This window comes from Malania oleifera, chromosome 5 (assembly GCF_029873635.1).
Source record: "Malania oleifera isolate guangnan ecotype guangnan chromosome 5, ASM2987363v1, whole genome shotgun sequence".
NCBI classification, from domain to species: Eukaryota; Viridiplantae; Streptophyta; class Magnoliopsida; order Santalales; family Ximeniaceae; genus Malania; species Malania oleifera.
In genome coordinates this window covers 24,827,064-24,853,378 of record NC_080421.1, presented here as the reverse complement: position 1 = coordinate 24,853,378, position 26,315 = coordinate 24,827,064, and the positions used below count along the sequence as shown (strand labels likewise).

The following is a 26,315-nucleotide window of genomic DNA, read 5'->3' as shown; positions in this document are numbered from 1 at the left end:
CAACTATCGCTATCTTTTGGCCGTTAAGTCAAATCGTTTTTTTTTTTTTTTTAAAAAACTGGTCCATAATTTTTTGGCCGATTCAGTGATTTTTGGACCAGTTCTTCGCAACTCAAATCCGATTCCTAAGGTTTTGCGACCTGTTGAACACATTGGTGGCATTAGATTTGAAAATCAATCCCCATATCTCTATTTTTTATTTATAAAATTCAATGGCGAACAAGGCCACCCAAGCGGTCATTCCAAAGTTGACTCAGGAGAATTATGACAACTGGTCTATTCAAATGAGAGTCCTTCTACGTGCTCAGGATGTCATGGATATCGTTGAAGATGGGTACAGAGAGAGCCCATCAAAAGAAGCCGAAGCAGCTATGTCTGATGCTCAAAGAACAACCTTGCGAGCCGATCGAAAGAAGGATTGCAAGGTGAAGTCCATAATCTACTAAGGCCTTGATGAGGCCACGTTTGAAATCATCGCCTCCGCCAAGACATCCAAAGAAGTTTGTAACTCCCTTCATCGAACACACAAAGGTGTAGACAAAGTGAAGAAAATTCGTCTTCAAACATTGCGAGGTGATTTCGAATATTTAAAAATGAAATCTACTGAATCTATTGCTGACTATTATACACAAGTTATGGTAGAGAAGAAATGGAGAGACTCTCAGTGACAAGAGAATTTGTGAGAAAATTTTGCGATCTCTGGATCCAAAATATGATTATATAGCTGTGACCATGGAAGAAACAAAAGATTTGGAAACCATGTCCATAGAAGAACTTGTGGGCTCACTCCAAGCCCATGAGCAAAAAGTCAACAGAAGGAGTGATGATAAAGCACTGGAGCAAGCCCTCCAAACAAAGTTGTCCCTCACTACAGATAGATACGACAAAGGGGGGATGTCACAGCAAAGAAGAGGACGGTTGAGGATCTCGTGAAAGAAATTATGGAAATTTTGACTCCAGAGGAGGTGGTAGAGGCAGAAGAGGTCCCACTAGAGAATGACACAATCAATAGAACTATGTCCTACGAGGCGGAGGACAAGGAAGAAGAGGGGGATACAATAACTGTCCGAACGTAGACAAGAAAAATGTTCAGTGTTACAACTGCCACAAGTACGGACACTATAGCAATGAATGCAGAGGTAATCCCCAAAATCACGAAATAAATGAAAATGCTAACTTTGCAGAAAAAGAGAAAGTTCAGGGGGAGATCTTTTTTGGTGATAATTCTGAAATCCCAATCCGAGGGAGAGGAGATGTTTTGATCAAACAGATGTCCAAAGATCATGCTTACATCTCCAACGTCTATTACGTGCCAAATATGAAGACTAACGTCTTAAGTCTCGGACAACTTGTCGAGAAAGGCTACCAAATTAGCTTTAGTGATAAGCAGATGGTGATAATAGACACTCGAGGAAAGCTGGTTACTCGAGTACACATGGCAAAGAATCGAATGTTTCCGCTTGCCATTCAATATGATATGCCAAGGTGTTTGAGCGCTATCATCAAAGACAAAGACTGGCTATGGCATCTAAGGTATGTACATCTGAATTTTGAAAGTTTGAAACAGTTGGGAAGCAAGAAGATTGTGAAAGGCTTACCCAACATCCACTACTCAAATGAGATATGTAAAAGCTATGTTCTAAGCAAGCAGCACAGAAACAGCTTTGGAAAACAAGACGACTGGAGATCTACCATGCAGCTCCAGCTAGTACACACAAACGTGTGTGGTTCATTGAGACCATTTTCAAATGGACAGAATCGATACTTCCTCACCTTCATTGACAACTACAACATGAAGACTTGTGTCTACTTCCGGAAAAGGAAGTCAAAGGTGTTCGACAAGTTCAAGGAGTTCAAAGCTCTTGTGGAGAAACAGAGTGGCTATCGCATCAAGTCACTCCGATCAGACCAAGGAGGAGAGTACAAGGACGAAGCTTTCTTGGAATTCCTTAGGCAACAAGGGATTCAAAAACTGTTCACACTGACCTACACTCTCTAGTTGAACGGTGTAGCTGAAAGGAAGAACCGCATAATCCTTAACATTGCTAGGAGCATGTTAAAGGATAAGATTGTGCTAAAGAGTTTTTTGGCAGAAGCAGTGTCATGTGCAGTCTATCTACTCAACCGGTATCCTACGAAGAGTCTTGATACAAAGACACCACATGAAGCCTGGAGTACTCATAAGCTCAGTGTGAGTCGTCTTAGGGTGTTTGGCTCCATAGCCTGTGCCAAGATCTGAGAAGCAAGAAGGACAAAGTTAGAAGATAAAGGAGAGAAGTGTATCCTTGCTGGATACAGTAACAGCACCATGAGATATCGACTTTACAATCCCATCAACAAGAAAGTCATTCATAGTTAGGATGTTATTTTTGAAGAAAATGAATGCTAGAAATGGGACTAGGTTGAATCTTCCAAAGATGTGGAATTGACACTTGAAGGAGAAGAACCTACACAGACAAGAGAAGTGACTATCGAGTTACAAGTTCTCGAGCTGCAAACACCTCCACATGGTTTTTTACAGAGGAATAAAGCTCAATCACCAATTGAACATGAAATCTTAGACATGAGATCTAAAGGAGCTCGAAATCTAGCTGACCTGTATGAAACTATAGAACCAATAGAAGAGTATTTTACTTTATACTTTATGTTGTTGACCAACGACGCTTTGAGGAAGCTAATGAAGAATACAAATGGAGAAAAGCGATAGATGAGGATATTCAATCCATCGAGAAGAATAAGACTTGGGAGTTGACAAATCTCCCGAAGGATCGCAAAACTATTGGTGTGAAATGGGTCTATAAGACCAAGAAGAACGCTTAAGGAGAAGTTCAAAGATACAATGGAGGACTTGTCGCCAAAGGCTACAAGTAGAAAGAAGGGATTGATTATGGAGAGATCTTTGCCCCGGTTGCCAGGCTTGAAACCATCAGATTACTAATTTCATTATTAGCACAAAATGGATGGAAGATTTAACAAATGGATGTGAAATCAGCATTTCTGAATGGTTTTCTTGAAGAAGAGATCTATATTGATGAACCACGTGGATATGTGAAGAAGGGAAAAGAAGATAAAGTGTACTAGTTGAAGAAAGCACTTTATGGCTTGAAGCAGACACCTTGTGCGTGGAACATGAGGATTGATGACTACTTCCAGGAGAATGGATTTCAGAAGTTTCCCTACGAGCATGCGCTATACATGAAGATGGAAACAAAAGGAAGCATGCTGATAGTCTGCCTATATGTTGATGATCTGATCTTCACCGGTAACAATCCAGAGATGTTTGCCGCTTTCAAGAGGAGCATGGTCAAAGAATTCGAAATGACGGATATTGGCCAGATTGCTCATTTCCTTGGCATAGAAGTCGTGCAAAGTGAAAATGGAATCTTCATCTCCTATAGCTACTATGCAAAAGAAGTACTGAAGAAGTTTGGGATGGACAAATGCAACCCTGTGACAACTCCGGCTGAAACGGGATTGGAATTAAGAAAGAATGAGAAAGGAGATGTTGACCCCACATATTTCAAAAGTTTGGTTGGAAGCTTGAGGTATTTGATATGCACTAGACCAGATATACTCTATGGAGTTGGACTTGTCAGCAGGTACGTGGAGACTCCTGACCAGTCCCACCTGAATGCAGCAAAAAGGATACTCCGATATGTCAAGAATACCATCACCGATGGTATGTTCTATTCATCAAGAGGTGATTGCAAACTCATCGGCTATTCAGATAGCGATTGGGGAAGAGATCTTGATGAAAGAAAAAACATGACGGGTTTCACATTTTTCATAGGAGATACATCATTTACATGGTCTTCGAAGAAGCAATCCATCGTAACGTTGTCATCATGTGAAGTTGAGTATGTTGTTGTCAGCTTAGCTGTTTGTCATGGTATATGGATTAGGAATGTATTGAAGTATTTGAGATTTCTTCAAGATAACCCCACAGAGTTCTACATCGACAATCGATCAGCAATTGCACTTGCGAAAAATCCAGTTTACCATGAAAGAAGCAAACATATTGATATTCAGTATCATTTTATCAGGGAGCATGTCAAGAATAAAGAAGTGGAGTTGATATCTTGCAGAACGTATGATCAGTTTGCTGACATTTTCACGAAGCCACTCAGGCATGATATTTTTGTAAGACTGAAGACAATGCTCGGAATGACAAAACCAGGGGAGTCAAGTTTAAGTGGGAATGTTGAAGATTAAACTTGAATAGTGGGACGATGGCAGCAAAATTTGATGGCAGCAGCTTCATCAACCAGCAGCCCACCTCTGTTGAAATTGGGCAAGATTTGGCCACCAACTCACCAATCACCCACAATCATTGATTATTTTGATTTAGAATTTGCTATAAATAGATTTGTGTATGTGTAATGTAGTATGTGGTGTAGAAAGGGTGAATAATCAGTGTGAGCAAGAAGTTTTGAAATTTTTCCTCTGTATAATTTTTTCAGATTGAAATCAAACGTCTTGTATTCATGTGCAATTGATTCTCACTGAGTTTCAGTCACAATTAGTGATTGAGGCATGATATTTTTGTAAGACTGAAGACAATGCTCGGAATGACAAAACCAGGAGAGTCAAGTTTAAGGGGGGATGTTGAAGATTAAACTTGAACAGTGGGACGGTGGCAGCAAAATTTGACGGCAGCAGCTTCCTCAACCGGAAGCCCACCTCTGTTGAAATTGGGCAAGATTCGGCCACCAACTAGCCACAATCATTGATTATTTTGATTTAGAAATTGCTATAAATAGATGTGTGTGTGTGTGCAATGTAGTATGTGGTGAAGTGAGGGTGAATAATCAGTGAGTGAGGGAGATTTTATTTTGAATTCCTCTATATTTATTTTCTAGATTGAAATTAATTGTTTTTTACAATTGATTCTCACTGAGTTTCAGTCACAACCAATGACTGAGTGTCCCCTCCACCTATCCTCAGTGTTGCAGATTAAACTTGAACAGTAGGACGGTGGTAGAAAAATTTGACGGTAGTAGTTTCATCAACTGACATGCCACCTCTGTTGAAATTGGGCAAGATTCGACCACCAACCTCACAAACCAGCCACAATCATTGATTATTTTGATTTAGAATTTGTTATAAATAGATGTGTGTGTGTGTGTGTGTGTGTGTGCAATGTAGTATGTGGTGAAGTGGGGGTGAATAACCAGTGAACGAGAAGTTTTGAAAATTTTCGTCTGTATAATTTTTTCAGATTGAAATCAAACGTTTTGTATTCGTGTGCAATTGATTCTCATTTAAGTTTCAGTCACAACCAGTGATTGAGTGTCCCCTCCACCCATCAGTGGTATCAGAGCGTCGAGGTACGCTGGAATTCGCCAAACAGTGTCAAATAGAGGAGAAGTTCAATTTTTTCCCAGATTTGAAGTTGTTCAAAATTCAAAATTGAGCCTACCATTATGAAATTCGGGTCGGGATGATTCCAACGGTGAAAATCGCGTCTCAAACGGAGTCCGAAATACTCCATACGCGCTCACACGTGCCTTCAGCGAAGACATCGTCCTCCCCACGCGCCGCACGCGCGAAAGAGGATCCGAACGCTGGCTTCATGCGCTCCATGCGCCCGCACACATCTTCCTCGCTCGGCTGACTTGATCCGACTCGGAGACCCGCTTCAACAACTCGCGTCCAACTACTCGGCCCGGCAACCCAATTTTTCAAACCTGCGTGCACAACCAGAACCGGTGACCCAAACGCGACCCAACCTGGCTTGCTGACCTGTGTCCAGTCGCAGACACACTGCATGCGCATAAGTCGTCACGTTGCCCTAACAATTAGTACTGACGCCGTTAAACGGCCATTAAGTTAAACCAGCCCAATAAAAACCATCTAGAATTTTTTAGCCGGTTCAGTGATTTTTAGACTAGTTCTTTGCAACCCAAAACCGGTTCCTAAGGTTTTTCGACCTTCTGAACGCATTGGTAACATCATATTTGCCAAAATCAATCCCCATATCTCAGTTTTTTATATATTAAATTCAATGGCAAACAGTGCTACCCAAGAGGTCATTCCAAAGTTGTCCTAGGAGAATTATGACAACTGGTCTATTCAAATGAGAGCCCTTCTAGGTGCTCAGGATGTCATGGACATCGTTGAAGATGGGTACAGAGAAAGCCCATCAAAAGAAACCGAAGTAGCTATATCTGATGCTCAAAGAATGACTTTGCGAGCCGATCGAAAGAAGGAGTGCAAGGCGAAGTCCATAATTTACCTAGGCCTTGATGAGGCGACGTTTGAAATCATCGCCTCTGCCAAGACATCCAAAGAAGTTTGGGACTCTCTTCATCGAACACATAAAGGTGCAGACAAAGTAAAGAAAATTCGTCTTCAAACATTGCGAGGTGATTTCGAATCTTTAAAAATGAAATCAATTGAATATATTGCTGACTACTATACACGAGTTATGGTAGTATCAAATCAATTGAGAAGAAATGGAGAGAATCTCAATGACAAGAGAATTTGTGAGAAATTTTTGCGATCTCTGGATCCAAAATATGATTATATAGCTGTGATCATGGAAGAAACAAAAGATTTGGAAACCATGTCCGTATAAGAACTTGTGGGCTCACTCCAAGTCCATGAGCAAAAAGTCAATAGAAGGAGTGATGATAAAGCATTGGAGCAAGCCCTCCAAACAAAGTTGTCCCTCACTACAGATAGATATGACAAAGGGGGGACGTCACAGCAAGGAAGAGGACGAGGCGAAGGATCTCGTGGAAGAAATTATGGAAATTTTGACTTCAGAGGAGGTGATAGAGGCAGAAGAGGTCCCACTAGAGAAGGACGCAATCAATAGAACTATGTCCCACGAGGCAGAGAACAAGGAAGAAGAGGGGGATACAATAACCGTCCGAACATAGACAAGAGAAACGTTCAGTGCTACAACTGCCACAAGTATGCACACTACAGCAATGTGTGCAGAGGTAATCCCTAAAATCACAAAATAAATGAAAATGCTAACTTTGTAGAAAAGGAGAAAGCCAAAGGAGAATCGTTGATGCTGATGGCACATAGCTCAACCAAGTAGGACCAAAATGTTTCGTACCTTGACTTTGGAGCCAGCAACCATATGACTGGCAGAAAGAACCTATTCTTTGAATTTGACGAGAAAGTTCAGGGGGAGATCTCTTTTGGTGATAATTCTAAAATCCCAGTCTGAGGGAGAGGAGATGTTTTGACCAACCAGAAGTCCAGAGATCATGCTTACATCTCTAACGTCTATTATGTGATAGATATGAAGGCTAACATCTTGAGTCTTGGACAACTTGTCGAGAAAGGCTACCGAATTAGCCTTAATGATAAGCAGATGATGATAATAGATGCTCGAGGAAAGCTGGTTACTTAAGTACAAATGACAAAGAATCGAATGTTTCTGCTCGGCATTCAACATGATATGCCAAAGTGTTTGAGCACTATCATCAAAGACAAAGATTGGCTATGGCATCTAAGGTATGGACATCTGATTTTTAAAAGTTTGAAAAAGTTGGGAAGTAAGAAGATGGTGAAAGACTTATCCAACATCCACCACCCAAATGTGATATGTGAAAGTTGTGTTCTAAGCAAACAACACAGAAACAGTTTTGGAAAGCAAGCCGACTGGAGATCTACCATACCGCTCCAACTAGTACACACAGACGTGTATGGTCCATTGAAACCATTTTTTCAAATGGACAAAATCAATACTTCCTCACTTTCATCAACGACTATAGCAGGAAGACTTGGGTCTACTTCCTGAAAAGGAAGTTAGAGGCGTTCGACAAGGTCAAAGTGTTCAAAACTCTTGTGGAGAAACAAAGTGGCTATCCCATCAAGTCACTCTGGTCAGACCAAGGAGGAGAGTACAAGGACGAAGCTTTCCTGAAATTCCTTAAACAATAAGGGCCTACACTCCCCTATTGAATGGTGTAACTGAAAGAAAGAATCACACAATCCTTAACATGGCCAGGAGCATGTTAAAGGATAAGAATGTGCCAAAGAGTTTTTGGGCAAAAGTAGTGTCATGTGCAGTTTATCTACTCAACCGGTGTCCTACGAAGAGTCTTGATACAAAGACACCACATGAAGCCTGGAGTACTCACAAGCCCAGTGTGAGTCATCTTAGGATGCTTGGCTCTATAGCCTACGCTAAGATCTCAGAAACAAGAAGGACAAAGTTAGAAGATAAAGAAGAGAAGTGTATCCTTGTTGGATATGGTGACAGCACCATGGGATATCGACTCTACAATCCCATCAACAAAAAAGTCATTCATAGTCGGGATGTCATTTTTGAAGAAAATGATTCCTGAAAATGGGACCAGGCTGAATCTTCTAAAGATGTGGAATTGACACTTGAAGGTGAAAAACCCACACAGACAAGAGAAGTGGCCATCGAGTCACAAATTCCCGAACTGCAGACACCTCCACATGGTTCACCGTAGAGCAATGAAGCTCCATCACTAATTGAGCGTGAAATCTCTGACATGAGGCCTAAAGGAGCTCGAAACCTAGCTGACCTGTATGAAACTACATAACGAATAGAAGAGTATATTACTTTATACTGTCTGTTGTTGACCAGCGACCCAGTTAACTTTGAGAAAGCTAATGAAGAAGACAAATGGAGAAAAGCGATGGATGAGGAGATTCAATCCATCGAGAATAACAAGACTTGGGAGTTGATGAATCTCCCGAAGGGCTGCAAAATTATAGGTGTGAAATAGATCTACAAGACCAAGAAGAATGCTCAAGGAGAAGTTCAGAGATACAAAGCAAGACTTGACACCGAAGACTACAAGCAGAAAGAAAAGATTGATTATGGAGAAATCTTTGCCCCAATTGGCAGGCTTGAAACCATCAGATTACTAATTTCACTATCAGTGCAAAATGGATAGAAGATTTACCACCTTGACGTGAAATCAGCATTTTTGAACGGTTTTCTGGAAGAAGAGATTTATATCGATCAACCACCTGGATATGTAAAGAATGGCAAAGAAAATAGAGTGTACAAGTTGAAGAAAGCACTCTATGACTTAAAGCAGGCACCTCGTGCGTGGAACATGAGGATTGATGACTACTTCCAAGAGAATGGATTTCAGAAGTGTCACTACGAGGATGCGCTATACATGAAGATGGAGACAGACGGAAGCATGCCGATAGCCTGCCTATATGTTGATGATCTGATCTTGACCGGCAATAATCCAGAGATGTTTGCTGCTTTCAAGAGAAGCATGATCAAAGAATTCGAAATGACGGATATTGGCTAGATGGCTCATTTCCTTGGCATAGAAGTCGTGCAAAGCGAAAAGGGAATCTTCATCTCCTAGAGCCACTATACAAAAGAAGTACTGAAGAAGTTTGGGATGGACAAATGCAACCCTGTGACAACTCCGATTGAAACGGGATTGGAATTTAGAAAGAATAAGGAAGAAGATGTCTACTCCACATATTTCAAGAGTTTGGTTGGAAGCTTGAAATATTTGACGTGCACCAGACCAAATTACTCTATGGAGTTGGACTTGTCAGCAGGTACATGGAGACTCCTAACCAGTCCCACCTGAATGCAGCGAAAAGGATACTCCGATATGTCAAGGGTACTATCACCGATGGTATGTTCTATTCATTAAGAAGTGATTGCAAACTTATTGGCTTTTCAGATAGCGATTGGGGAAGAGATCTTGATGAAAGAAAAAGCACGACGGGATTCACATTTTTCTTGGGAGATACAGCGTTTACATGGTCTTCAAAAAAGCAACCCATCGTAACGTTGTTATCATGTGAAGTTGAGTATGTTTCTGTCATCTCGGCTGTTTGTCATGGTATATGGATTAAGAATGTATTGAAGTATCTGAGATTTCTTCAAGATAACCCCACAGAAGTTTACATCGATGACCGATCAACGATTGCACTTGTGAAAAATCTGGTTTACCATGAAAGAAGCAAACATATTGATACTCGGTATCATTTTATCAGGGAGCATGTCAAGAATAAAGAAGTGGAGTTGATATCTTGCAGAACGTATGATCAGATTGCTGATATTTTTACGAAGCCACTCAGGCATGATATTTTTGTAAGACTAAAGACAATACTCGGAATGACAAAACCAGGAGAGTCAAGTTTAAGGGGGGATGTTGAAGCTTAAACTTGAACAGTGGGACAGTGGTAGCAAAATTTGAAGGCAGTAGCTTCATCAACCAACAGCCCACCTCTGTTGAAATTGGGTAAGATTTGGCCACCAACCAACCACAATCATTGATTATTTTGATTTAGAATTTACTATAAATAGATGTGTGTGTATGCAATGTAGTATGTGGTGAAGTGAGGGTGAATAACCAGTTAGCGAGTTGTTTTTGAATTTCTCTGTATTTATTTTTCAGGTTGAATTACATTGTTTTTGCAATTGATTCTCACTAAGTTTCAGTCACAACTAGTGACTGAGTGTCCCCTCCACCCATCAGTCACTGGTTGTGACTGAAATTCAGTGAGAATCAATTGCAAAAAATAATTAATTTTAATCTGAAAAATAAATACAGAGGAATTCAAAATAAAATCTCTCTTGCTCACTGGTTATTCACCCTCACTTCACCAGAGACTGCATTGCACACACACACACACACACACACACACATCTATTTATAGCAAATTCTAAATCAAAATAATCAATGATTGTGGCTGGTTGGTGAGGTTGCTGGCCGCCGATCAACATTAGCGGCTGGTCGGCAGCCGTCGTCAAATATTGCTGCCACCGTCAAGTTTACTCTTCAACATCACCCTTAAACTTGACTCTCCTAACTTTGTCATTCCGAGCATTGTCTTCAGTCTCGAAAAAATATCATGCCTGAGTGGCTTTGTAAAAATGTCAGCAATCTGATCATATGTTCTACACGATATCAATTCTACTTCTTTATTCTTGGCATGCTCCCTGTTGAAAGCGGCAAACATCTATGGATTGTTGCTGGTGAAGATCAGACCATCAACATATGGGCAGGCTATCAACATGCTTCTGTCTGTCTCCATCTTCATGTATAGCGCATGTTCATAGGAACACTTCTGAAATCCATTTTTCTGGAAATAGCCATCAATCCTCATGTTCCACGCACGAGGTGCCTACTTCAAGCCATAGAGTGCTTTCTTCAACTTGTAAACTTTATCTTCTTTTCCCTTCTTCACATATCCAGGTGGTTGATCAATATAAATCTCTTCTTCTAGAAAACTGTTCAGAAATGCTGATTTCACGTCCATTTGGTAAATCTTCTATCCATTTTGTGTTGATAGTGAAATTAGTAATCTGATGGTTTCAAGCTTGGTAACCGAAGCAAAGATTTCTTCATAATCAATCTCTTCTTTCTGCTTGTAGCCTTTGGCGATAAGTCTTGTTTTGTATCTCTGAACTTCTCCTTAAGCGTTCTTCTTGGTCTTGTAGACCCATTTCACACCAATAGTTTTGCGGCCCTTTAGGAGATTTGTCAACTCCCAAGTCTTGTTCTTCTCGATGGATTCAATCTCCTCATCCATTGTTTTTTCTCCATTTTTCTTCTTCGTTAGCTTCCTCAAAGCTAACCGGATCGCTGGTCGACAAGAGACAGTGTAGAGTAACATACTCTTCTATTGATTCTATAGTTTCATACAAGTCAGCTAGATTTCGAACTCCTATAGGTCTCATGTCTAAGATTTCACGTTCAATTGGTGATGAATCTTCATTCCTCTGTGGTGAACCATGTGGTGGTGTTTGCAGCTCGGGAAATTGTGACTCGATAGCCACTTCTCTTGTCTGTGTAGGTTCTTCTCCTTCAAGTGTCAATTCTGCATCTTTGGAAGATTCAGTCTGGTCCCATTTTCAGAATTCATTTTCTTCAAAAATGACATCCTAACTGTGAATGACTTTCTTGTTGATGGGATTGTAGAATCGATATCCCATGGTGCTGTCACCGTATCCAACAAGGATACACTTCTCTCTTTTATCTTCTAGCTTTGTCCTTCTTACTTCTAAGATCTTGGCGTAGGCTATGGAGCCAAACACTCTAAGATGACTCACACTGGGCTTGTGAGTACTCCAGGCTTCGTGTGGTGTCTTTGTATCAAAACTCTTTGTAGGACACTGGTTGAGTAGATAGATTGCACATGACACTACTTCTGCCCAAAAACTCTTGGGCACATTCTTATTCTTTTAACATGCTCTTGGCTATATTAAGGATTGTGCAGTTCTTCCTTTCAGCTATACTGTTCAACTAGGGAGTGTAGGTTGGTGTGAACTGTTTTTGAATCCCTTGTTGCGTAAGGAATTTCAGGAAAGCTTCGTCCTTGTACTCTCCTCCTTGGTCTGATCAGAGTGATTTGATGTGATAGCCACTCTGGTTCCCCACAAGAGTTTTGAACTCTTTGAACTTATCAAACACCGCTGACTTCCTTTTTAGGAAGTAGACCCAAGTCTTCCTGATGTAGTCGTCGATAAAGGTAAGGAAGTATCGATTCTGTCCATTTGAAAATGATCTCAATGGACTGCACACGTCTGTGTGTATTAGCTGGAGTGGTATGGTAGATCTCCAGTCGACTTGCTTTCCAAAGTTATTTCTGTGTTGCTTGCTTAGAACACAGCTTTCACATATCACATTTGGGTGGTGGATGTTGGGTAAGCCTTTCATCATCTTCTTGCTTCCCAACTGTTTCATACTTTCAAAATTGAGATGTCCATACCTTAGATGTCATAGTCAGTCTTTGATGATAGCGCTCAAACACCTTGGCATATCATGTTGAATGGCGAGCGAAAGCATTCGATTCTTTTCCATTTTTACTCGAGTAATCAGCTTTCCTTGAGCGTCTGTTATCACCATCTGATTATCTCTAAGGCTAATTCGGTAGCCTTTCTCGACAAGCTGTCTGAGACTCAAGATGTTAGTCTTCATATCTGGCACGTAATAGACGTTGGAGATGTAAGCATGATCTTCGGACTTCTGTTTGATCAAAGCATCTTCTCTCTCTCAGATTGGGATTTTAGAATTTTCGTCAAAAGAGATCTCCCCCTAAACTTTCTCATCAAGTTCAAAGAATAGGTTCTTTTTTCCAGTCATATGGTTGCTAGCTCCAGAATCAAGGTACCAAACACTTTGGTCCTGAGGAGTTGAATTGTGTGCATTAGCATCAATGACTCTCCATTTGTCTGTTCAATTTCGGCAAGGTTAGCCTCCTCGCTAACCTTTTCTTGTTGTCGCCCCCAACACTCATTGCTATTGTATCCGTACTTATAACAGTTGTAGCACTGAACGTTTCTTTTGTCTATGTTCGGGCGGTTATTGTATCCCCCTCTTCTTCCTTGTCCTCTGCCTCATGAGACATAGTTCTATTGATTGCGTCCTTCTCTAGTGGGACCTCTTCCACCTCTGCCACCTCCTCTGGAGTCAAAATTTTCATAATTTCTTTCACGAGATCCTCAACCTCGTCCTCTTCCTCGCTGTGACGTCCCCCCTTTGTCGTATCTATCAGTAGTGAGGGACAACTTCGTTTAGAGGACTTGCTCCAGTGCTTTATCATCACTCATTCTGTTGACTTTCTGCTTATGGGCTTGGAGTGAGCCCACAAGTTCTTCTACGTACATGATTTCCAAATCTTTTGTTTCTTCCCTGGTCACAACTATATAATCATATTTTGGATCCAAAGATCACAAAATTTTCTCACAAAATCTTTAGTCATTGAGAATCTCTCCATTTCTTCTCAATTGATTTGATACTACCTTAACTCGTGTATAGTAGTCAGTAATAGATTTAGTAGATTTAATTTTTAGAGATTCGAAATCACCTCGCAATGTTTGAAGATGAATCTTCTTTACTTTGTCTGCACCTTTGTGTGTTCGCTGGAAAGAGTCCCAAACTTCTTTGGATGTCTTGGCGGAGGCGATGATTTCAAACGTGGCCTCATGAAGACCTTGGTAGATTATGGACTTTGCCTTACAATTCTTTTTTCGATCGACTCGTAAGGTCGTTCTTTGAGCATCATACATAGCTACTTCGGCTTCTTTTGATGGGCTTTCTCTGTACTCATCTTCAACGATGTCCATGACATCCTGAGCACCTAGAAAGGCTCTCATTTGAATAGAACAGTTGTCATTATTCTCTCGGATCAACTTTGGAATGACCGCTTGGGCAGTTCCATTTGCCATTAAATTTAATATATAAAAACAAAGAGATGGGGATTCATTTTAGAAAATCTGATGTCACCAATGTGTTCAAAAGTTCGCAAAACCTTAGGAACCGATTTTAGGTTACAAAGAACCGATCCAAAAATCACTTAATCGGCCAAAAAATGCTGGACTGATTTTTATAATAAAAAAAAAACGGTTTGACTTAACGGCCAAAAGATGGCGTTAGTTGTTACCGTTTGAGCCACGTGGCGAATTCTCGGCATGCCTCGTGTCAGCAACTGGACACGAGTTGGAAGGCGGGTCGGATCGGGTCGTGCTCACGGGGCTGGAGTCGGGTTGCTAGGCGCAAGTCACTGAGTCGGGTCTCAGATCGGGTGGCGGGTCGGATCTCACTAGCCGGGCGAGGAAGACGCGTTTGGGGCTCGTGGAGCCCGTGATGTCGGTGGTCGGAATCCTCGTCGGCACGTGCGGCGCATGGGGAGGACGCTGAGTTCGCTGGAGGCGCATGTGAGCGCGTGTGGATTCTTCCGGACTCCGTTTGAGACGTGGTTTTCACCGTTGGAATCGTCTTGACGCGAATTTCATAAAGGTAAGCTCAATTTTGAATTTTAAGCAACTTCAGATCTAGGAAAAAATTGAATTTCTCCTCTGTTCGACCCTTTGGGGGATTCTAGCGTACCTAGACGCTCTGATACCACTGATGGGTGAAGGGGACACTCAGTCACTGGTTATGACTGAAACTCAGTGAGAATCAATTGCAAAAAATAATGTAATTCAATTTGAAAAATAAATACAGAGGAATTCAAAAACAACTCACTTACTGGTTATTCACTCTCACTTCGCCACATACTACATTGCACACACACATCTATTTATAGCAAATTCTAAATCAAAATAATTAACAATTGTGGCTAGTTGGTGAGGCTGGTGGCTGAATCTTGCCCAATTTCAACAGAGGTGGGCTGCCAGTTGATGAAGCTACTGCCGTCAAATTTTGCTGTCACCGTCCCACTGTTCAAGTTTAATCTTCAACAGCCACAAATCGGCTTGGAGTAAGCCAAGACCCCCTTAACCGGTTTTCGTGGCTTGGATGGGGCCAAAACCATATGCACAAGGTAGGCGATTCGAAATACTCTCGAATAAAAGAAACTCAGTTCAAAATATCGAGAGTAAAAGGGGGGACAACTGATATACTCAAAATTAATAGGCACATTCATAAGGGGTCACAATTAGGAAACTACCATTACACCCCAACATTAATACCCTTAAATTATCCATACTCTCCATAAACATAATAATGCACCCATAAATGCAAATTTAAAAGGGGCATGCCTCCACCACTATAAAAGGGTGTTTCGAGAGGAGGTATGCATCTCATTTTCATCCATTCTTTTTTACTATTGCAATTTAAACCTCCTTCGATTCTTTACTTAAGCATCGGAGTGATCTCTCAGAGTACATCCCGAATCTTCCAAGCTATTCTTATTTGATTACTTTTAGGTGGCCGCAGTTGAAGGTCGATCCTCGAAAGCCATTCAATTTTTGGCAACAACAAATAGTTTGTATGAACTTTAATCATTATTATGTATCTTTGCACATTTAGTCGTCTGCGACAAATTCATGAGGTTTTCTTGAAATTTAGTTCTGCATGACTAAGTTCTATGTATGACTTTTGACTTTCGCTTCTATTTTTTTTAAATTTTATATCTGTTGTTCCTTTATTGATGTTCTAGGTTAGTACGTTCAAGATGAAAAAGAAAAAAAAAAAATCTGATTGAAGAGGACTAAGAAGATTAAAAAAAAAAAATGAAGAAGAATAGAGGAGATGAAGAAGATGGTCAGAGTTTTGCGTGGATGGTTAAGAGTAAGCACGACAATCCAAATAAAGGAGAGCCTGGTGCTTGCATAGAGAGAGAGAGAGAGAGAGAGAGAACTAGTGAATTAGAGGAAGACACGAGAGAAATAGAGAGAGAAGCTGTGACAAGTAGCCGACAGTGTCACTCCATCGACAGAGAAGGAAGAAGACTGTGTGATGGCCTGGGGTTTCGTTCAACGGCTGCATCAACAAAGGCAATGGTGGCTGGTTGTGCGAAGAAGAAGATGAAGAACGACATGCCATCAGTGGTAGCAAGCTACTCCCGGCGAATCAGACAAATGGGAAACGTCTGCTGGTGTTCTGGTGGCAACGAAGAGGCGAGCAACAGTGGTGGATCATCGCCGCTAACTACGCTGGTGGTTGGGGAAGCATTACCTGCAAAGTTCAATTGCTGGGAACCCTCTAGTTGAGGGAAAATAATATAGGGGTACGTCCTTTCTTTCCTCATGTCCATTTTTCCTTGTATTTTAAATTTTAAACATATAATAAATTAGTTGTACATTTATTAATATTGGACGTGTAAAGAGAGAGAATCATTTTTAATATGTTTAGAATTTAGGAAACAAATACACGAACATTTGTAGGGAGAGATTCCCTATATAATTTCTTGTTAATAATCCATATATTAATCAATAATCGATGTGTATATAAGTTTGTGTTAGTATCTTTTATCTACTTACGCCAATATAAGTTTATATTAAAATTCTCTCATTTTCTCTCATTTTTTAAATATATATATATATATATATTAAAAATTTATAAAATAAGTTTCCTTCAATCAGTCTTTTAAAGTTTGATCATTAGAACTTGTAGAACTTGATGGCGTGAGAGATTATAGGAATAATTCCTTGATTGTAAATCCTTTATATCAAGAGACAACCTTGATTGTAGCCTAAAATTCGTGTAGTCCAAAATTAGAATTTTTTCTTGTATATAATTACCTACTATTCCATGTAATTGAGTGCATGAAATAAACAGAAAATTTCTACCCTTGATTTTAAATAAACTATTTACTCAAACTATCCTTATTGTTTATTTTTCTTTCTAGTAATTAATGAAACATCCAAAAAATATTTTTTTTTTAAAGAAAAAAGTCAAGATTTTATGATTATTTCCCTAGGTTCCTATATTTTTCTAAATGTCTTGTGTTGTGGTTCCTTTTATCAAAATTTTGAGTCTTGTGGTGCAGCTAATTTTCTTGTTAAAGGAGGAGAAATGGGAAACAATATAATCTACGAAGAACAACACATTTTACCACATTATCTGAAAGGTATTCTTTAGATGGATAGGTGAGGTCTCGTTTCCGTTCGTCGTTAGTTCAATTCTAGAGTTTCGTTTGGTGTATTTTGTTTTGATTTCGGTTATATTTATGTTTTTATCTTCTGTGTTAATTATTTTTATTTTTGTTGTCCTAATTTGGTTGGTTGCTAGTTTTGGAAGGGTTTTTTCTATACTCTCCCTTTTGTTTTATCTTGTAACCACAGTATTCTTTCGTCAAAAGTGAGGGTATATTAAAAATAAATGAAGGTGCCGCCCTAAAAAAAATGTAAAAATTCAAAAAAATTAAGAAGTCAAGAATCAAAAATAGGAAATTTTCCCAATGTATATATAGTTTTGATCTTACTTAACTTTGTGCTTTTACGGAATTAGAGTTTCTAATTAATTTGGATTTATTCGCATGAATGTTGTGTTTGGATATATATTAGCATATGGTATGTTAGTTCCATATTTATATCTTGGTTTATCTTAGCATCATGAGCTGGACTTTGTCTTATGATTTATATTGACATATGATGTGTTTGAGATTTCATTAAATTCATGTTTATATGAGTTAATTGAACTTGGCAAATCCTTAAAGAAAATCCCAATTTAATTAATCTAAAGATGGAACCTGAAAATGATGTGGCAACATTCTTTCGAGAATCTAAAAACGAGAAGCTCTATGAGCTTGATCGAGCTAAAAATTGATTATAAGATAGAACTATATTTAAAGGTAAATATCTTAGTTTTATAATAAAGAATTCATGGTCATGCATGATTCATGTTTGAAATTCCGAGTTGTGTAATGTGCAGAATGGGTGTTTAGGGAATTTAAAGACCTTCCCCTTGATAACCATATTCCCAAACATAGCTATGATACATAACCCATTTACCGTTAGTTCATTGAACCCTAGCTATAGTTAGTTGACCAATTATGTAGCAGTAATTAATTAGGTCTTCTAACTTTACTTAGGATATAGTGGGATTGTTTTGTTTTGTTTTGTTTTTTTTTTAATTGTAGTCTAGCTTGGATTCACATCCAAAATTTTATGCTTTATTTTATTTTATTTTTTATTCATTTGTATTGTGTGCATGGTTTCAACTATTTGTAAGGTGTGATTTAAAAAAAAAATTCTGTGAAAAAAAAAAAAAAATCAAATGTGTGTACTTTCCTTGTGTAATACAAATTGTTTGCACACATAGCTTGTCCCAATCTCAATCTCGGATAAAGAAGTGCAATTGTGTTAGGTAGCTAATATCTAGCGTAAAACTTTGTCATATCTTATTATTATAAAATTTTACCAAATTTACATAGGTTAAGGGAATAAACTAGGTCAGGGAGAGGATTAACAATTGCACTAAAATTATTAAATTTTTTTTATTGAAGTCATGTATTGATATTTTTACAAAATAAAAAGCATTAATAAATGTGTATGTATACATTAACTTCTTTTTATATTTAATGATGCAAAAATATTGAAATCTAATATTCTATATGGTGTTAATTAGAGCATTTCCCTCATATCATATCCCATATTTTAAAAAATATCCATGCAGTGTCATAATAACATCACATGTCTATAAATTTACAGTCTTAGACAAAATATAAATTTTTATAAATAAATTTATTCATATTCTAATATTTGCAAATTAAATTATGAAAATATTATTAATTTTTTAAAAAATATATTTAAATTTTATTAATTTTATATTAATTTTTTTTATCTTAAATCGGACAAGATTTTAAACTAAAAATCTGTACACTTAAAAATAAATAATATAATGGCACTATTAATAAATGTTAAGAAAAATCTGATATAGTTAAATTTTTTTTTTAAATAGGTTTAGATTTAAACCGGGAAAATTCATTTAATTAAATAAATACAATGGTACTATTAATACCAAATAAAAAGGTATATTCCAAAATAAAATTGGTAAATTTTCTTTAATGTCTTCTCAAATTATTATGAAAAGTGTAACATTATTTTGATAAATAACAATATGTATAAAGAATAAATTTAACCAATGAAATTGTAGACCTAGAAGTACAGCCAACTAAAAATTTTAAATTTATTTTATAAAATCATCAATTGATCATCGAGTAAACAAAAAATAATAATTATAATGATTTAGATAGCAAATCAGAATATAAAAATTGCAATAAAATTATTAATACTTTTATTGGAGGAAGTCATGTATTGATATTTTTACAAAATAAAACGTACTAATAAATGTGTATGTACACATTAACTTCTTTTTATATATAATGATGCAAAAATATTGAAATTTAATATTATATATGGTGTTAATTAGAGCATTTTCCTCGTATCATATCCCATATTTAAAAAAATATCCATATGGTGTCATAATAATACTTCACGTCTATAAATTTATAGTCTTAAACAAAATATATATTTTTATAAATAAATTTATTCATATTCTAATATTTGTAAATTAAATTATGAAAATATTATTATTTTTGAAAAAATATATTTAAATTTGATTAATTTTATTTAATATATTCTTGTATTAATTTAATGAAAAAATTCTTTGAAACAAGAGGTAAGATGACTTGTGACTTTGTAATCCCAAAGTTTGAGAGTTTACCTCGGTGAATTACAAGGGAGTGCGTCAATGGGTGGACAATTTTCACCCGCCAAATTTGGTGCTGCACCATAGTGTCTAAATCGCGTCATCATGGCTGGAATCTCCAGATTATCCTTAAAAAAAAAGTACCACAAAATAAAGTGTAAGAGTACCCCAAAAGTTTGGTTGCTCCCCAAGGTGACCAAAGTCTAGAAAGCTCTATCAATGATACTAGCAACAACCGTGATTGAAACAAATTGAAATAAAAGAGAGCACTGGAAGCAGAAAGATCAATATAGAAAATAGAGGAAGGTGATGAGGTGATAAAAGGACTTTTGGAATTCGTCATCTTTTCTTACCAAGGGAATTGTACACCATGAGCAAGATAAATAGAGAGAAGGAATAACAGGATGAGAGAATCTTGAGCAAACAAAATAACTGACCAAACAGAAAAAAAAAAAAAAAAAGAATAACAAAAAAAAATAACAGATTTGTTGAAGCCATTCACATGGGGTCCCTTCCTTCAGGTTTCTGGTGTGAGCTAGGGAGCTAAGCTGGAGTCTGAGCTGGAACTAAAGGATGGGCATCTTCAATTCGTAATAGCCCCCTGCAAGATGGAGAGTAGATTGTTTTCTACTCCCATCTTGGACAGGTGAGAATAAAATAGGGAAGAGGCTATAGGTTTGGTGAACATATCTGCTATTTGCGAGTTTATGCTAACATGGTGAGTAATCAGACTACCATATTGAATTTTTTCGCGAATAAGATGACAATCTAGCTTAATATGCTTTGTACGTTCGTGGAATACTAGGTTTGCAGCAATGTGTAAGGCAGCTTGGTTATCACATAAGAGAGTGGCAGGTTGAGGAGAAGGCGCTTGGAGATCATTCAAAAGGTAGCGGATCCAAGTCAATTCGCAGCATACCATTGCCATGGCCCTGTACTCTGCCTCTGTAGAAGACTTGGAGAAGGTGTTTTGCTTTTTGGACCTACAAGAGATCAAAGAAGAACCAAGGAAAACACACCGGTTATGGACTTCCGACCATCAGGACATGAACCCCAATCACTATCACTATAAGCCTTCAGCTGTAAACTGGAATTTGATCGATACAAGAGTCCTTGACCTGGTACCATCTTGATATATCTAAGAACCTTGTGTGTTGCATTTAGATGAGAGACTCACGAAGTTCCCATGAATTGGCTGAGAAGTTGGATAGAATAAGAGAGGTTTGGTTGAGTGATGGTCAGGTACATTAAGCGGCCAATGAGTCTTCTATAAATGGTGGGATCTCTAATAGGTTCTCCCTTATCTCTTGACAACTTGAGATTTTGATCCAAGGGGATTTTAGCGAGTGTAGACCCAGTAGTTCCTGTATTTGATAGAATGTCCAATGCATATTTTCATTGACAAAGATGAATTTCCTTTGCTGATCGTGCAACTTCGATGCCAAGAAAGTATTTGAGTTGCCCAAGATCTTTGATTTTAAACTTTTCATTCAAAGCTCCCTTAAGTTCTTCAATAGATCTCATGTCATTGCTGGCCATAATTATGTCATCAACATAGACTAAGATGGCAGTGAAGGAACCATTATACATTCGAGTAAACAAGCTATAATCTCCCTTAGATTAAGTATAACCATGCTGGATGATGAAGGAGGACAGTTTGGCATACCATTGCCTCGAGGCTTGTTTAAGGTCATACAAACTTTTAAGTAGCCTGCAGACCTTTGTTTCATCTGATGTGGGATAACCAGGTGGCGGCTTCATGTACACTTCTTCATCAAGATCACCATGAAGGAAGGCATTGTTGACGCTGAATTGATGTAAAAGCAAGCCTTTGATTGCCGCTTGATTGCCGCCAATGCTAGTAAGGCTCTAACAGATACTATCTTGGCTACCGAGGAGAAAGTTTCATGATAGTCTATGCCTTCCTTGCAGACCAATCTGGCCTTGTATCGTTCAATGGTCCCATTAGCATTGTATTTTATCTTGTAAACCCATTTACATCCGATGGCCTGCTTACCGGGAGGAAGATCAGTGATGACCCAAGTTTTATTCTATTCAAGAGCTGCAATCTCAGTCTGCATGGCTTTCTCCCAATTAGGATTCTCAACAACATCATGATATGAATGAGGTATAGTGTTTTTAGTGATTGAGGTGACAAAAGTCTTGTGTTTAGGTGAAATGTTATGATAAGATAAAGTGGCACAGAGAGAAGAAGGACTACCTGGAGCTGCAGGACCTCATTCCTTGTTGGACTGCTGTGAATGGGTGAGAGAGCTAGCGGAGCTAGCTTGCTGACAGATGAAGTGCTCAAGGTGGGATGGTGGCCTCTTGGTTCTAGTAGATCTCCTTAGGAGATGAGGGCTTCCTATAGTGTGGTCTAAGGTCTCACCAGGAGGTTGAGTAATGTTGAAGGCTGACTTGGCGTATTTTGTGGGTTGTTAGGTTCTGCAGTGGCTTCAGCTGGTTTAGGAGAGTCTTCATAGGAGAAGTCCATAATAGTAGGCTGAGGAAAGGGAAGCTGAGTAGTAGGGACAGAAGTGGCTTCTCCAGATTGGAAGGGGAAAATGTCTTCATGAAAAACGACATTCCTTGAGATGAAGACTCTTTTAGTTTAGAAGTCCAGCAGTTTGTATCCTTTTACCCCAAAGGGGTATCCCAAGAAAATACACTTTCTGGCTCGAGCATCAAACTTGTGTCTGTTACTTGAAAGAGTTGAGGCAAAGGCTAAGCAATCGAAGACTCTGAGGAGGGCATATACAGGCTTGGCTTTAAAAAGGAGTTCAAAAGGACTTTTGGACTTTAAGATCACAAATGGGGTTCGGTTAATGAGGTAGACTGATGTCAGCACACAGTCACTCCAATATCTGACAGCAAGTCCACTTTGGAATCTCAAGGCTCTTGCAACATTTAAGATGTGCTAGTGTTTTCTTTCAATGCTGGCATTTTGTTCAGGGGTCTCGACACAAGTTCTTTGGTGAATTATGCATTTCTCATGATAAAATTGTTTCAGATCAAACTCCCCTCCATTGTCACTTCGAATGGTTTTGATTTTGGTTGCAATTTGAGTCTCTATCAGGGCACAAAATCCTTTTAAGGTGGAACTTGCATCAGATTTAAATTTCAAAAGATTTACCCAGATGCACCTGCTAAAGTCATCAACTATAGTAAGAAAGTATCGAAAACCATCATAAGAAACTTCATTACATGGCCCCCAGAGATCACAATGAATGAGTTCAAAACGATGTTCTGATTTGTGTTGACTACAGGGAAAATAAAGCTTGTGAAGCTTGCCTAAAGGACAAACAAAGTAAGGCTTACCATTTAGTGAAGTTTTGCATACAAGTTCAAGTTTAAGAAAATCTAGTTTTACTGATGAAGGGTGTCTTAGGCGATAGTGCCAAAGGTCCAGGCTCTGGCTATTGGTAATGGCAGCTGCTTTTGGTGATATGTTGGTGACTTTGAATAAGGCTTGAGTCAAAGATGCTGGAGAGACTTCATTCCGCAGCAAATGGTATAACCCATTCTTCACCTCACCCATTCTAGTCGTGCGCCAAGTCAAAAGGTCCGAAACAAAACAATTTTCAAATAAGAAAATGAGACAACACTTCAAGGTGTGAGCCAATTTTTGGGCAGAGATGAGATTAAAGGAAAAAGATGGAACACACAGGAGATTGTGAATAATAAGATCTTTTGTTGGTCTCACTGTGCCAATATGGGTCACAAAAACAACTTCTCCATTAGGCAAGGTTATAGAGTAGGAGACTTCAGCTGTTATGGAAGTGAAGAAGCAGGTTGCACAGACCATATGATCTGTTGCACTTGTGTCAATTATCTAGGGAATAGTCGAAATATCTTTGGGCTTGGTGGTGTAAGCTGAGAGACATAGAGGTATACCAGAGAACTGATGAATGAGTGCATCATGAGGAGTAGCAATAGTAGTTTGAACAGAATGAACCGAGGCTTGACTGGTCTGCTGGAGCATGGCCATCAGTTGCTGGTATTGCTCTTGGGTTATAGTGCTTTGACCTTCATTTGTTCCTTGTTCTAGAACAAGTAGAGGAGATGCTAAAACTTGATGAGCATACGAGCCAATAGGTGGAACCCTACCATGAAGTCTGTGCCCTGGAGGACAGCCATGAAGCTTATAACATTTCTCTGTAGTATGTCCAGGAATATGGTAGTGATAGCACACTAGTTTGCTGGGGTTGGCCTTGAAACACCTCTCCAGAGAGTGACCATGAATTTTGCAATGAGAACAGTAGTATTTGTCACGTCTCTGAGAGCTATTTTGAGGTGTGAGTTGTTTGGTGTTATCCTTGGTCAGGAGAGCAAGGGGTTCAGTGGGAGAAGGGTCAGAAGATATCTCTCTACGCTTCTTTTCTTGTTGGATGATTAAGTAAACTTCATTCAAATTGGGAAAAGGTTTGATAAACAATATATGTGCCTTCAAACCTTTGTAGGAGTCATTGAGTTCCTTTAGGAATTTCATTACCCAGTCCCTTTGTTGATTTTCGATCACTACTTTCAAGCCACCACAGCTACAGCTAGGGATGGATTCATAGTTCATCAATTCATCGAGAAGTGTTTTTAGCTTGGAGAAGTAACAACTCACCGAATCTTGTTGCTGCATCAAGGCAGCTATCCCTTGTTTGGTTTCATAAATCCTTGGGGCATTTTGCTGTGCTAGACAATGCTCAAGCTCAACCCACAACTGATGTGTCGTTTCTGCATACAGGGTGCTGCATTTGATGTCAACCGACATGGAGTTTTGCAGCCAAGTAATAACAATGTCATTGCATCGAAGCCAATGATCCATCAAGGGACTGTTAGGATCAGTTGGCTCACAAATGCTGCCATTGATGAAACCCAGCTTGTTCTTAATATGCAAGGCACGCTTCATTGATCTTGCCCAAGGATGATAATTGCTAGAATCCAACACTTGGGTAACGAGTAAGGCTCTAGAGTGGTCGTTAGTGCTAATGAAGTATGGGCTGCTGGGCTGTGATGGATCAAGATGGTTTGAGTGATGGTTTGAGGCTGTTGAATTGGTGTTTTGGTTTTGGTTTTGATTGGTGTCTTGATCGGAATTGGTGGAGTCAGTTCGAGCCATTAAGATCAACTTGGCTCTGATACCATGAAACAAATTGAAACGAAAGAGAGCACTGGAAGAAGAAAGATCAGTATAGAAAATAGAGGAAGGTGATGAGGTGATAAAAGGACTTTTGGAATTCGTCTTCTTTTCTTTCCAAGGGAACTGTACACCATAAGTAAGATAAATAGAGAGAAGGAATAACAAAATGAGAGAATCTCGAGCAAACAAAATAACTGACCAAGCAAAAAAAATGGAATAACAAAAAAAAAAAAAAAGAATAGATTTGTTGAAGCCATTCACGTGGGGTCCCTTCCTTTAGGTTTCTGGTGTGAGCTAGGGAGCTGAGCTGGAACTGAAGGCTAAGCATCTTCAATTCGTAATAGTGACTGTCCATGGAGCAACATTCTCTGTTGTTTTAGGATCAGGGCCAGAATTCCCAGTAGAGCATACTACAACAACTCCTTTTTCCAAGCATGGAAGGAGCCAATAGAAACAGCATCCTCAAAATAATTTGTTGCTAGAAGCCCTAATCCACTTGATGCTGAAATCACATCCACTCCATCGTAAATAGCATCATTAAAAGCAGCGAGGATGTCTGCTTCTGAGCATTTGGATACACCAGCAGACATTATAAATAGCCAAGTGAGCCGATGATGCACCCCCTCTGGCCGTTCCTTGGGCTAGACCCATAAAGCTTGCATTTTGTATGAGAGACCTAACTGCAATGGCAGCGACATGAGTGTCATGCCCATCTATTGCATCTCTAGCAGATAAAAATTTGCCTGTGTTGCTTGTGTTCAACTTTCCCTGTTCAGCCTCGTATCCTTGGGTACCAACGTGCACCAATAATTTTTCTACCCATATCACCGTATTACTTTGTTGAATTCTCTTTCATGGGAAGGGAATTAAATTACAAATGCGAGGAGGAAATCTAAAAACAATTTGAGCTAATTCCATCTCTAGATTAGCGAATCGAGATGTCGAATGAAAAGAGCTCAAAGATTGAAATTTTCAACGACAACAATTTTGGTTTTTGGAATATGCAGATTGAAGATTATTTGTTTGGGAAGGAGTTGCACTTACCATTGAAGGGTAAGCTAGCATCTATGAATGAAGACAAGTGAGAGTTGCTTGATCGAAAAGCTCTCGAAGCCATCAGAATGACGTTGTCAAAGTCTATGACATTCAATATCAAGCATATATCATCCACCAAGTCTCTGATGGATGCGCTTTCTAATATGTACGAGCAGTTGTAAGCCGCTAACAAAGTACATCTTATGAAAATATTATTTACTATGACCATGTCTGCAGGTGAAAGTTGTAGCAGGCATTTGAATAATTTCAACGAGTTGTCAGATCAACTC

General features: G+C 38.9%; 1 protein-coding gene across 3 annotated transcripts in view; it reads left to right on the top strand.

Annotated features, from left to right (window-relative positions):
- LOC131154948 (uncharacterized) overlaps positions 1-26,315 on the top strand; it is a 61,011-nt gene that overhangs the window by 18,521 nt on the left and 16,175 nt on the right. Inside the window, exons 3-4 of one of the 3 annotated variants that reach the window (XR_009136709.1) lie at positions 15,865-16,434; positions 17,197-17,296. Coding sequence is in view for 1 of the 3 variants with exons in the window: in XM_058107793.1 (XP_057963776.1) it covers positions 15,865-15,883 (19 nt within the window). In the remaining 2 variants the exon portion in view is untranslated. Of the gene's footprint in view, positions 1-15,864; positions 16,669-17,196; positions 17,671-26,315 lie in introns of those variants that run through there. The other 2 variants (XR_009136708.1, XM_058107793.1) reach the window with 2 other exon arrangements.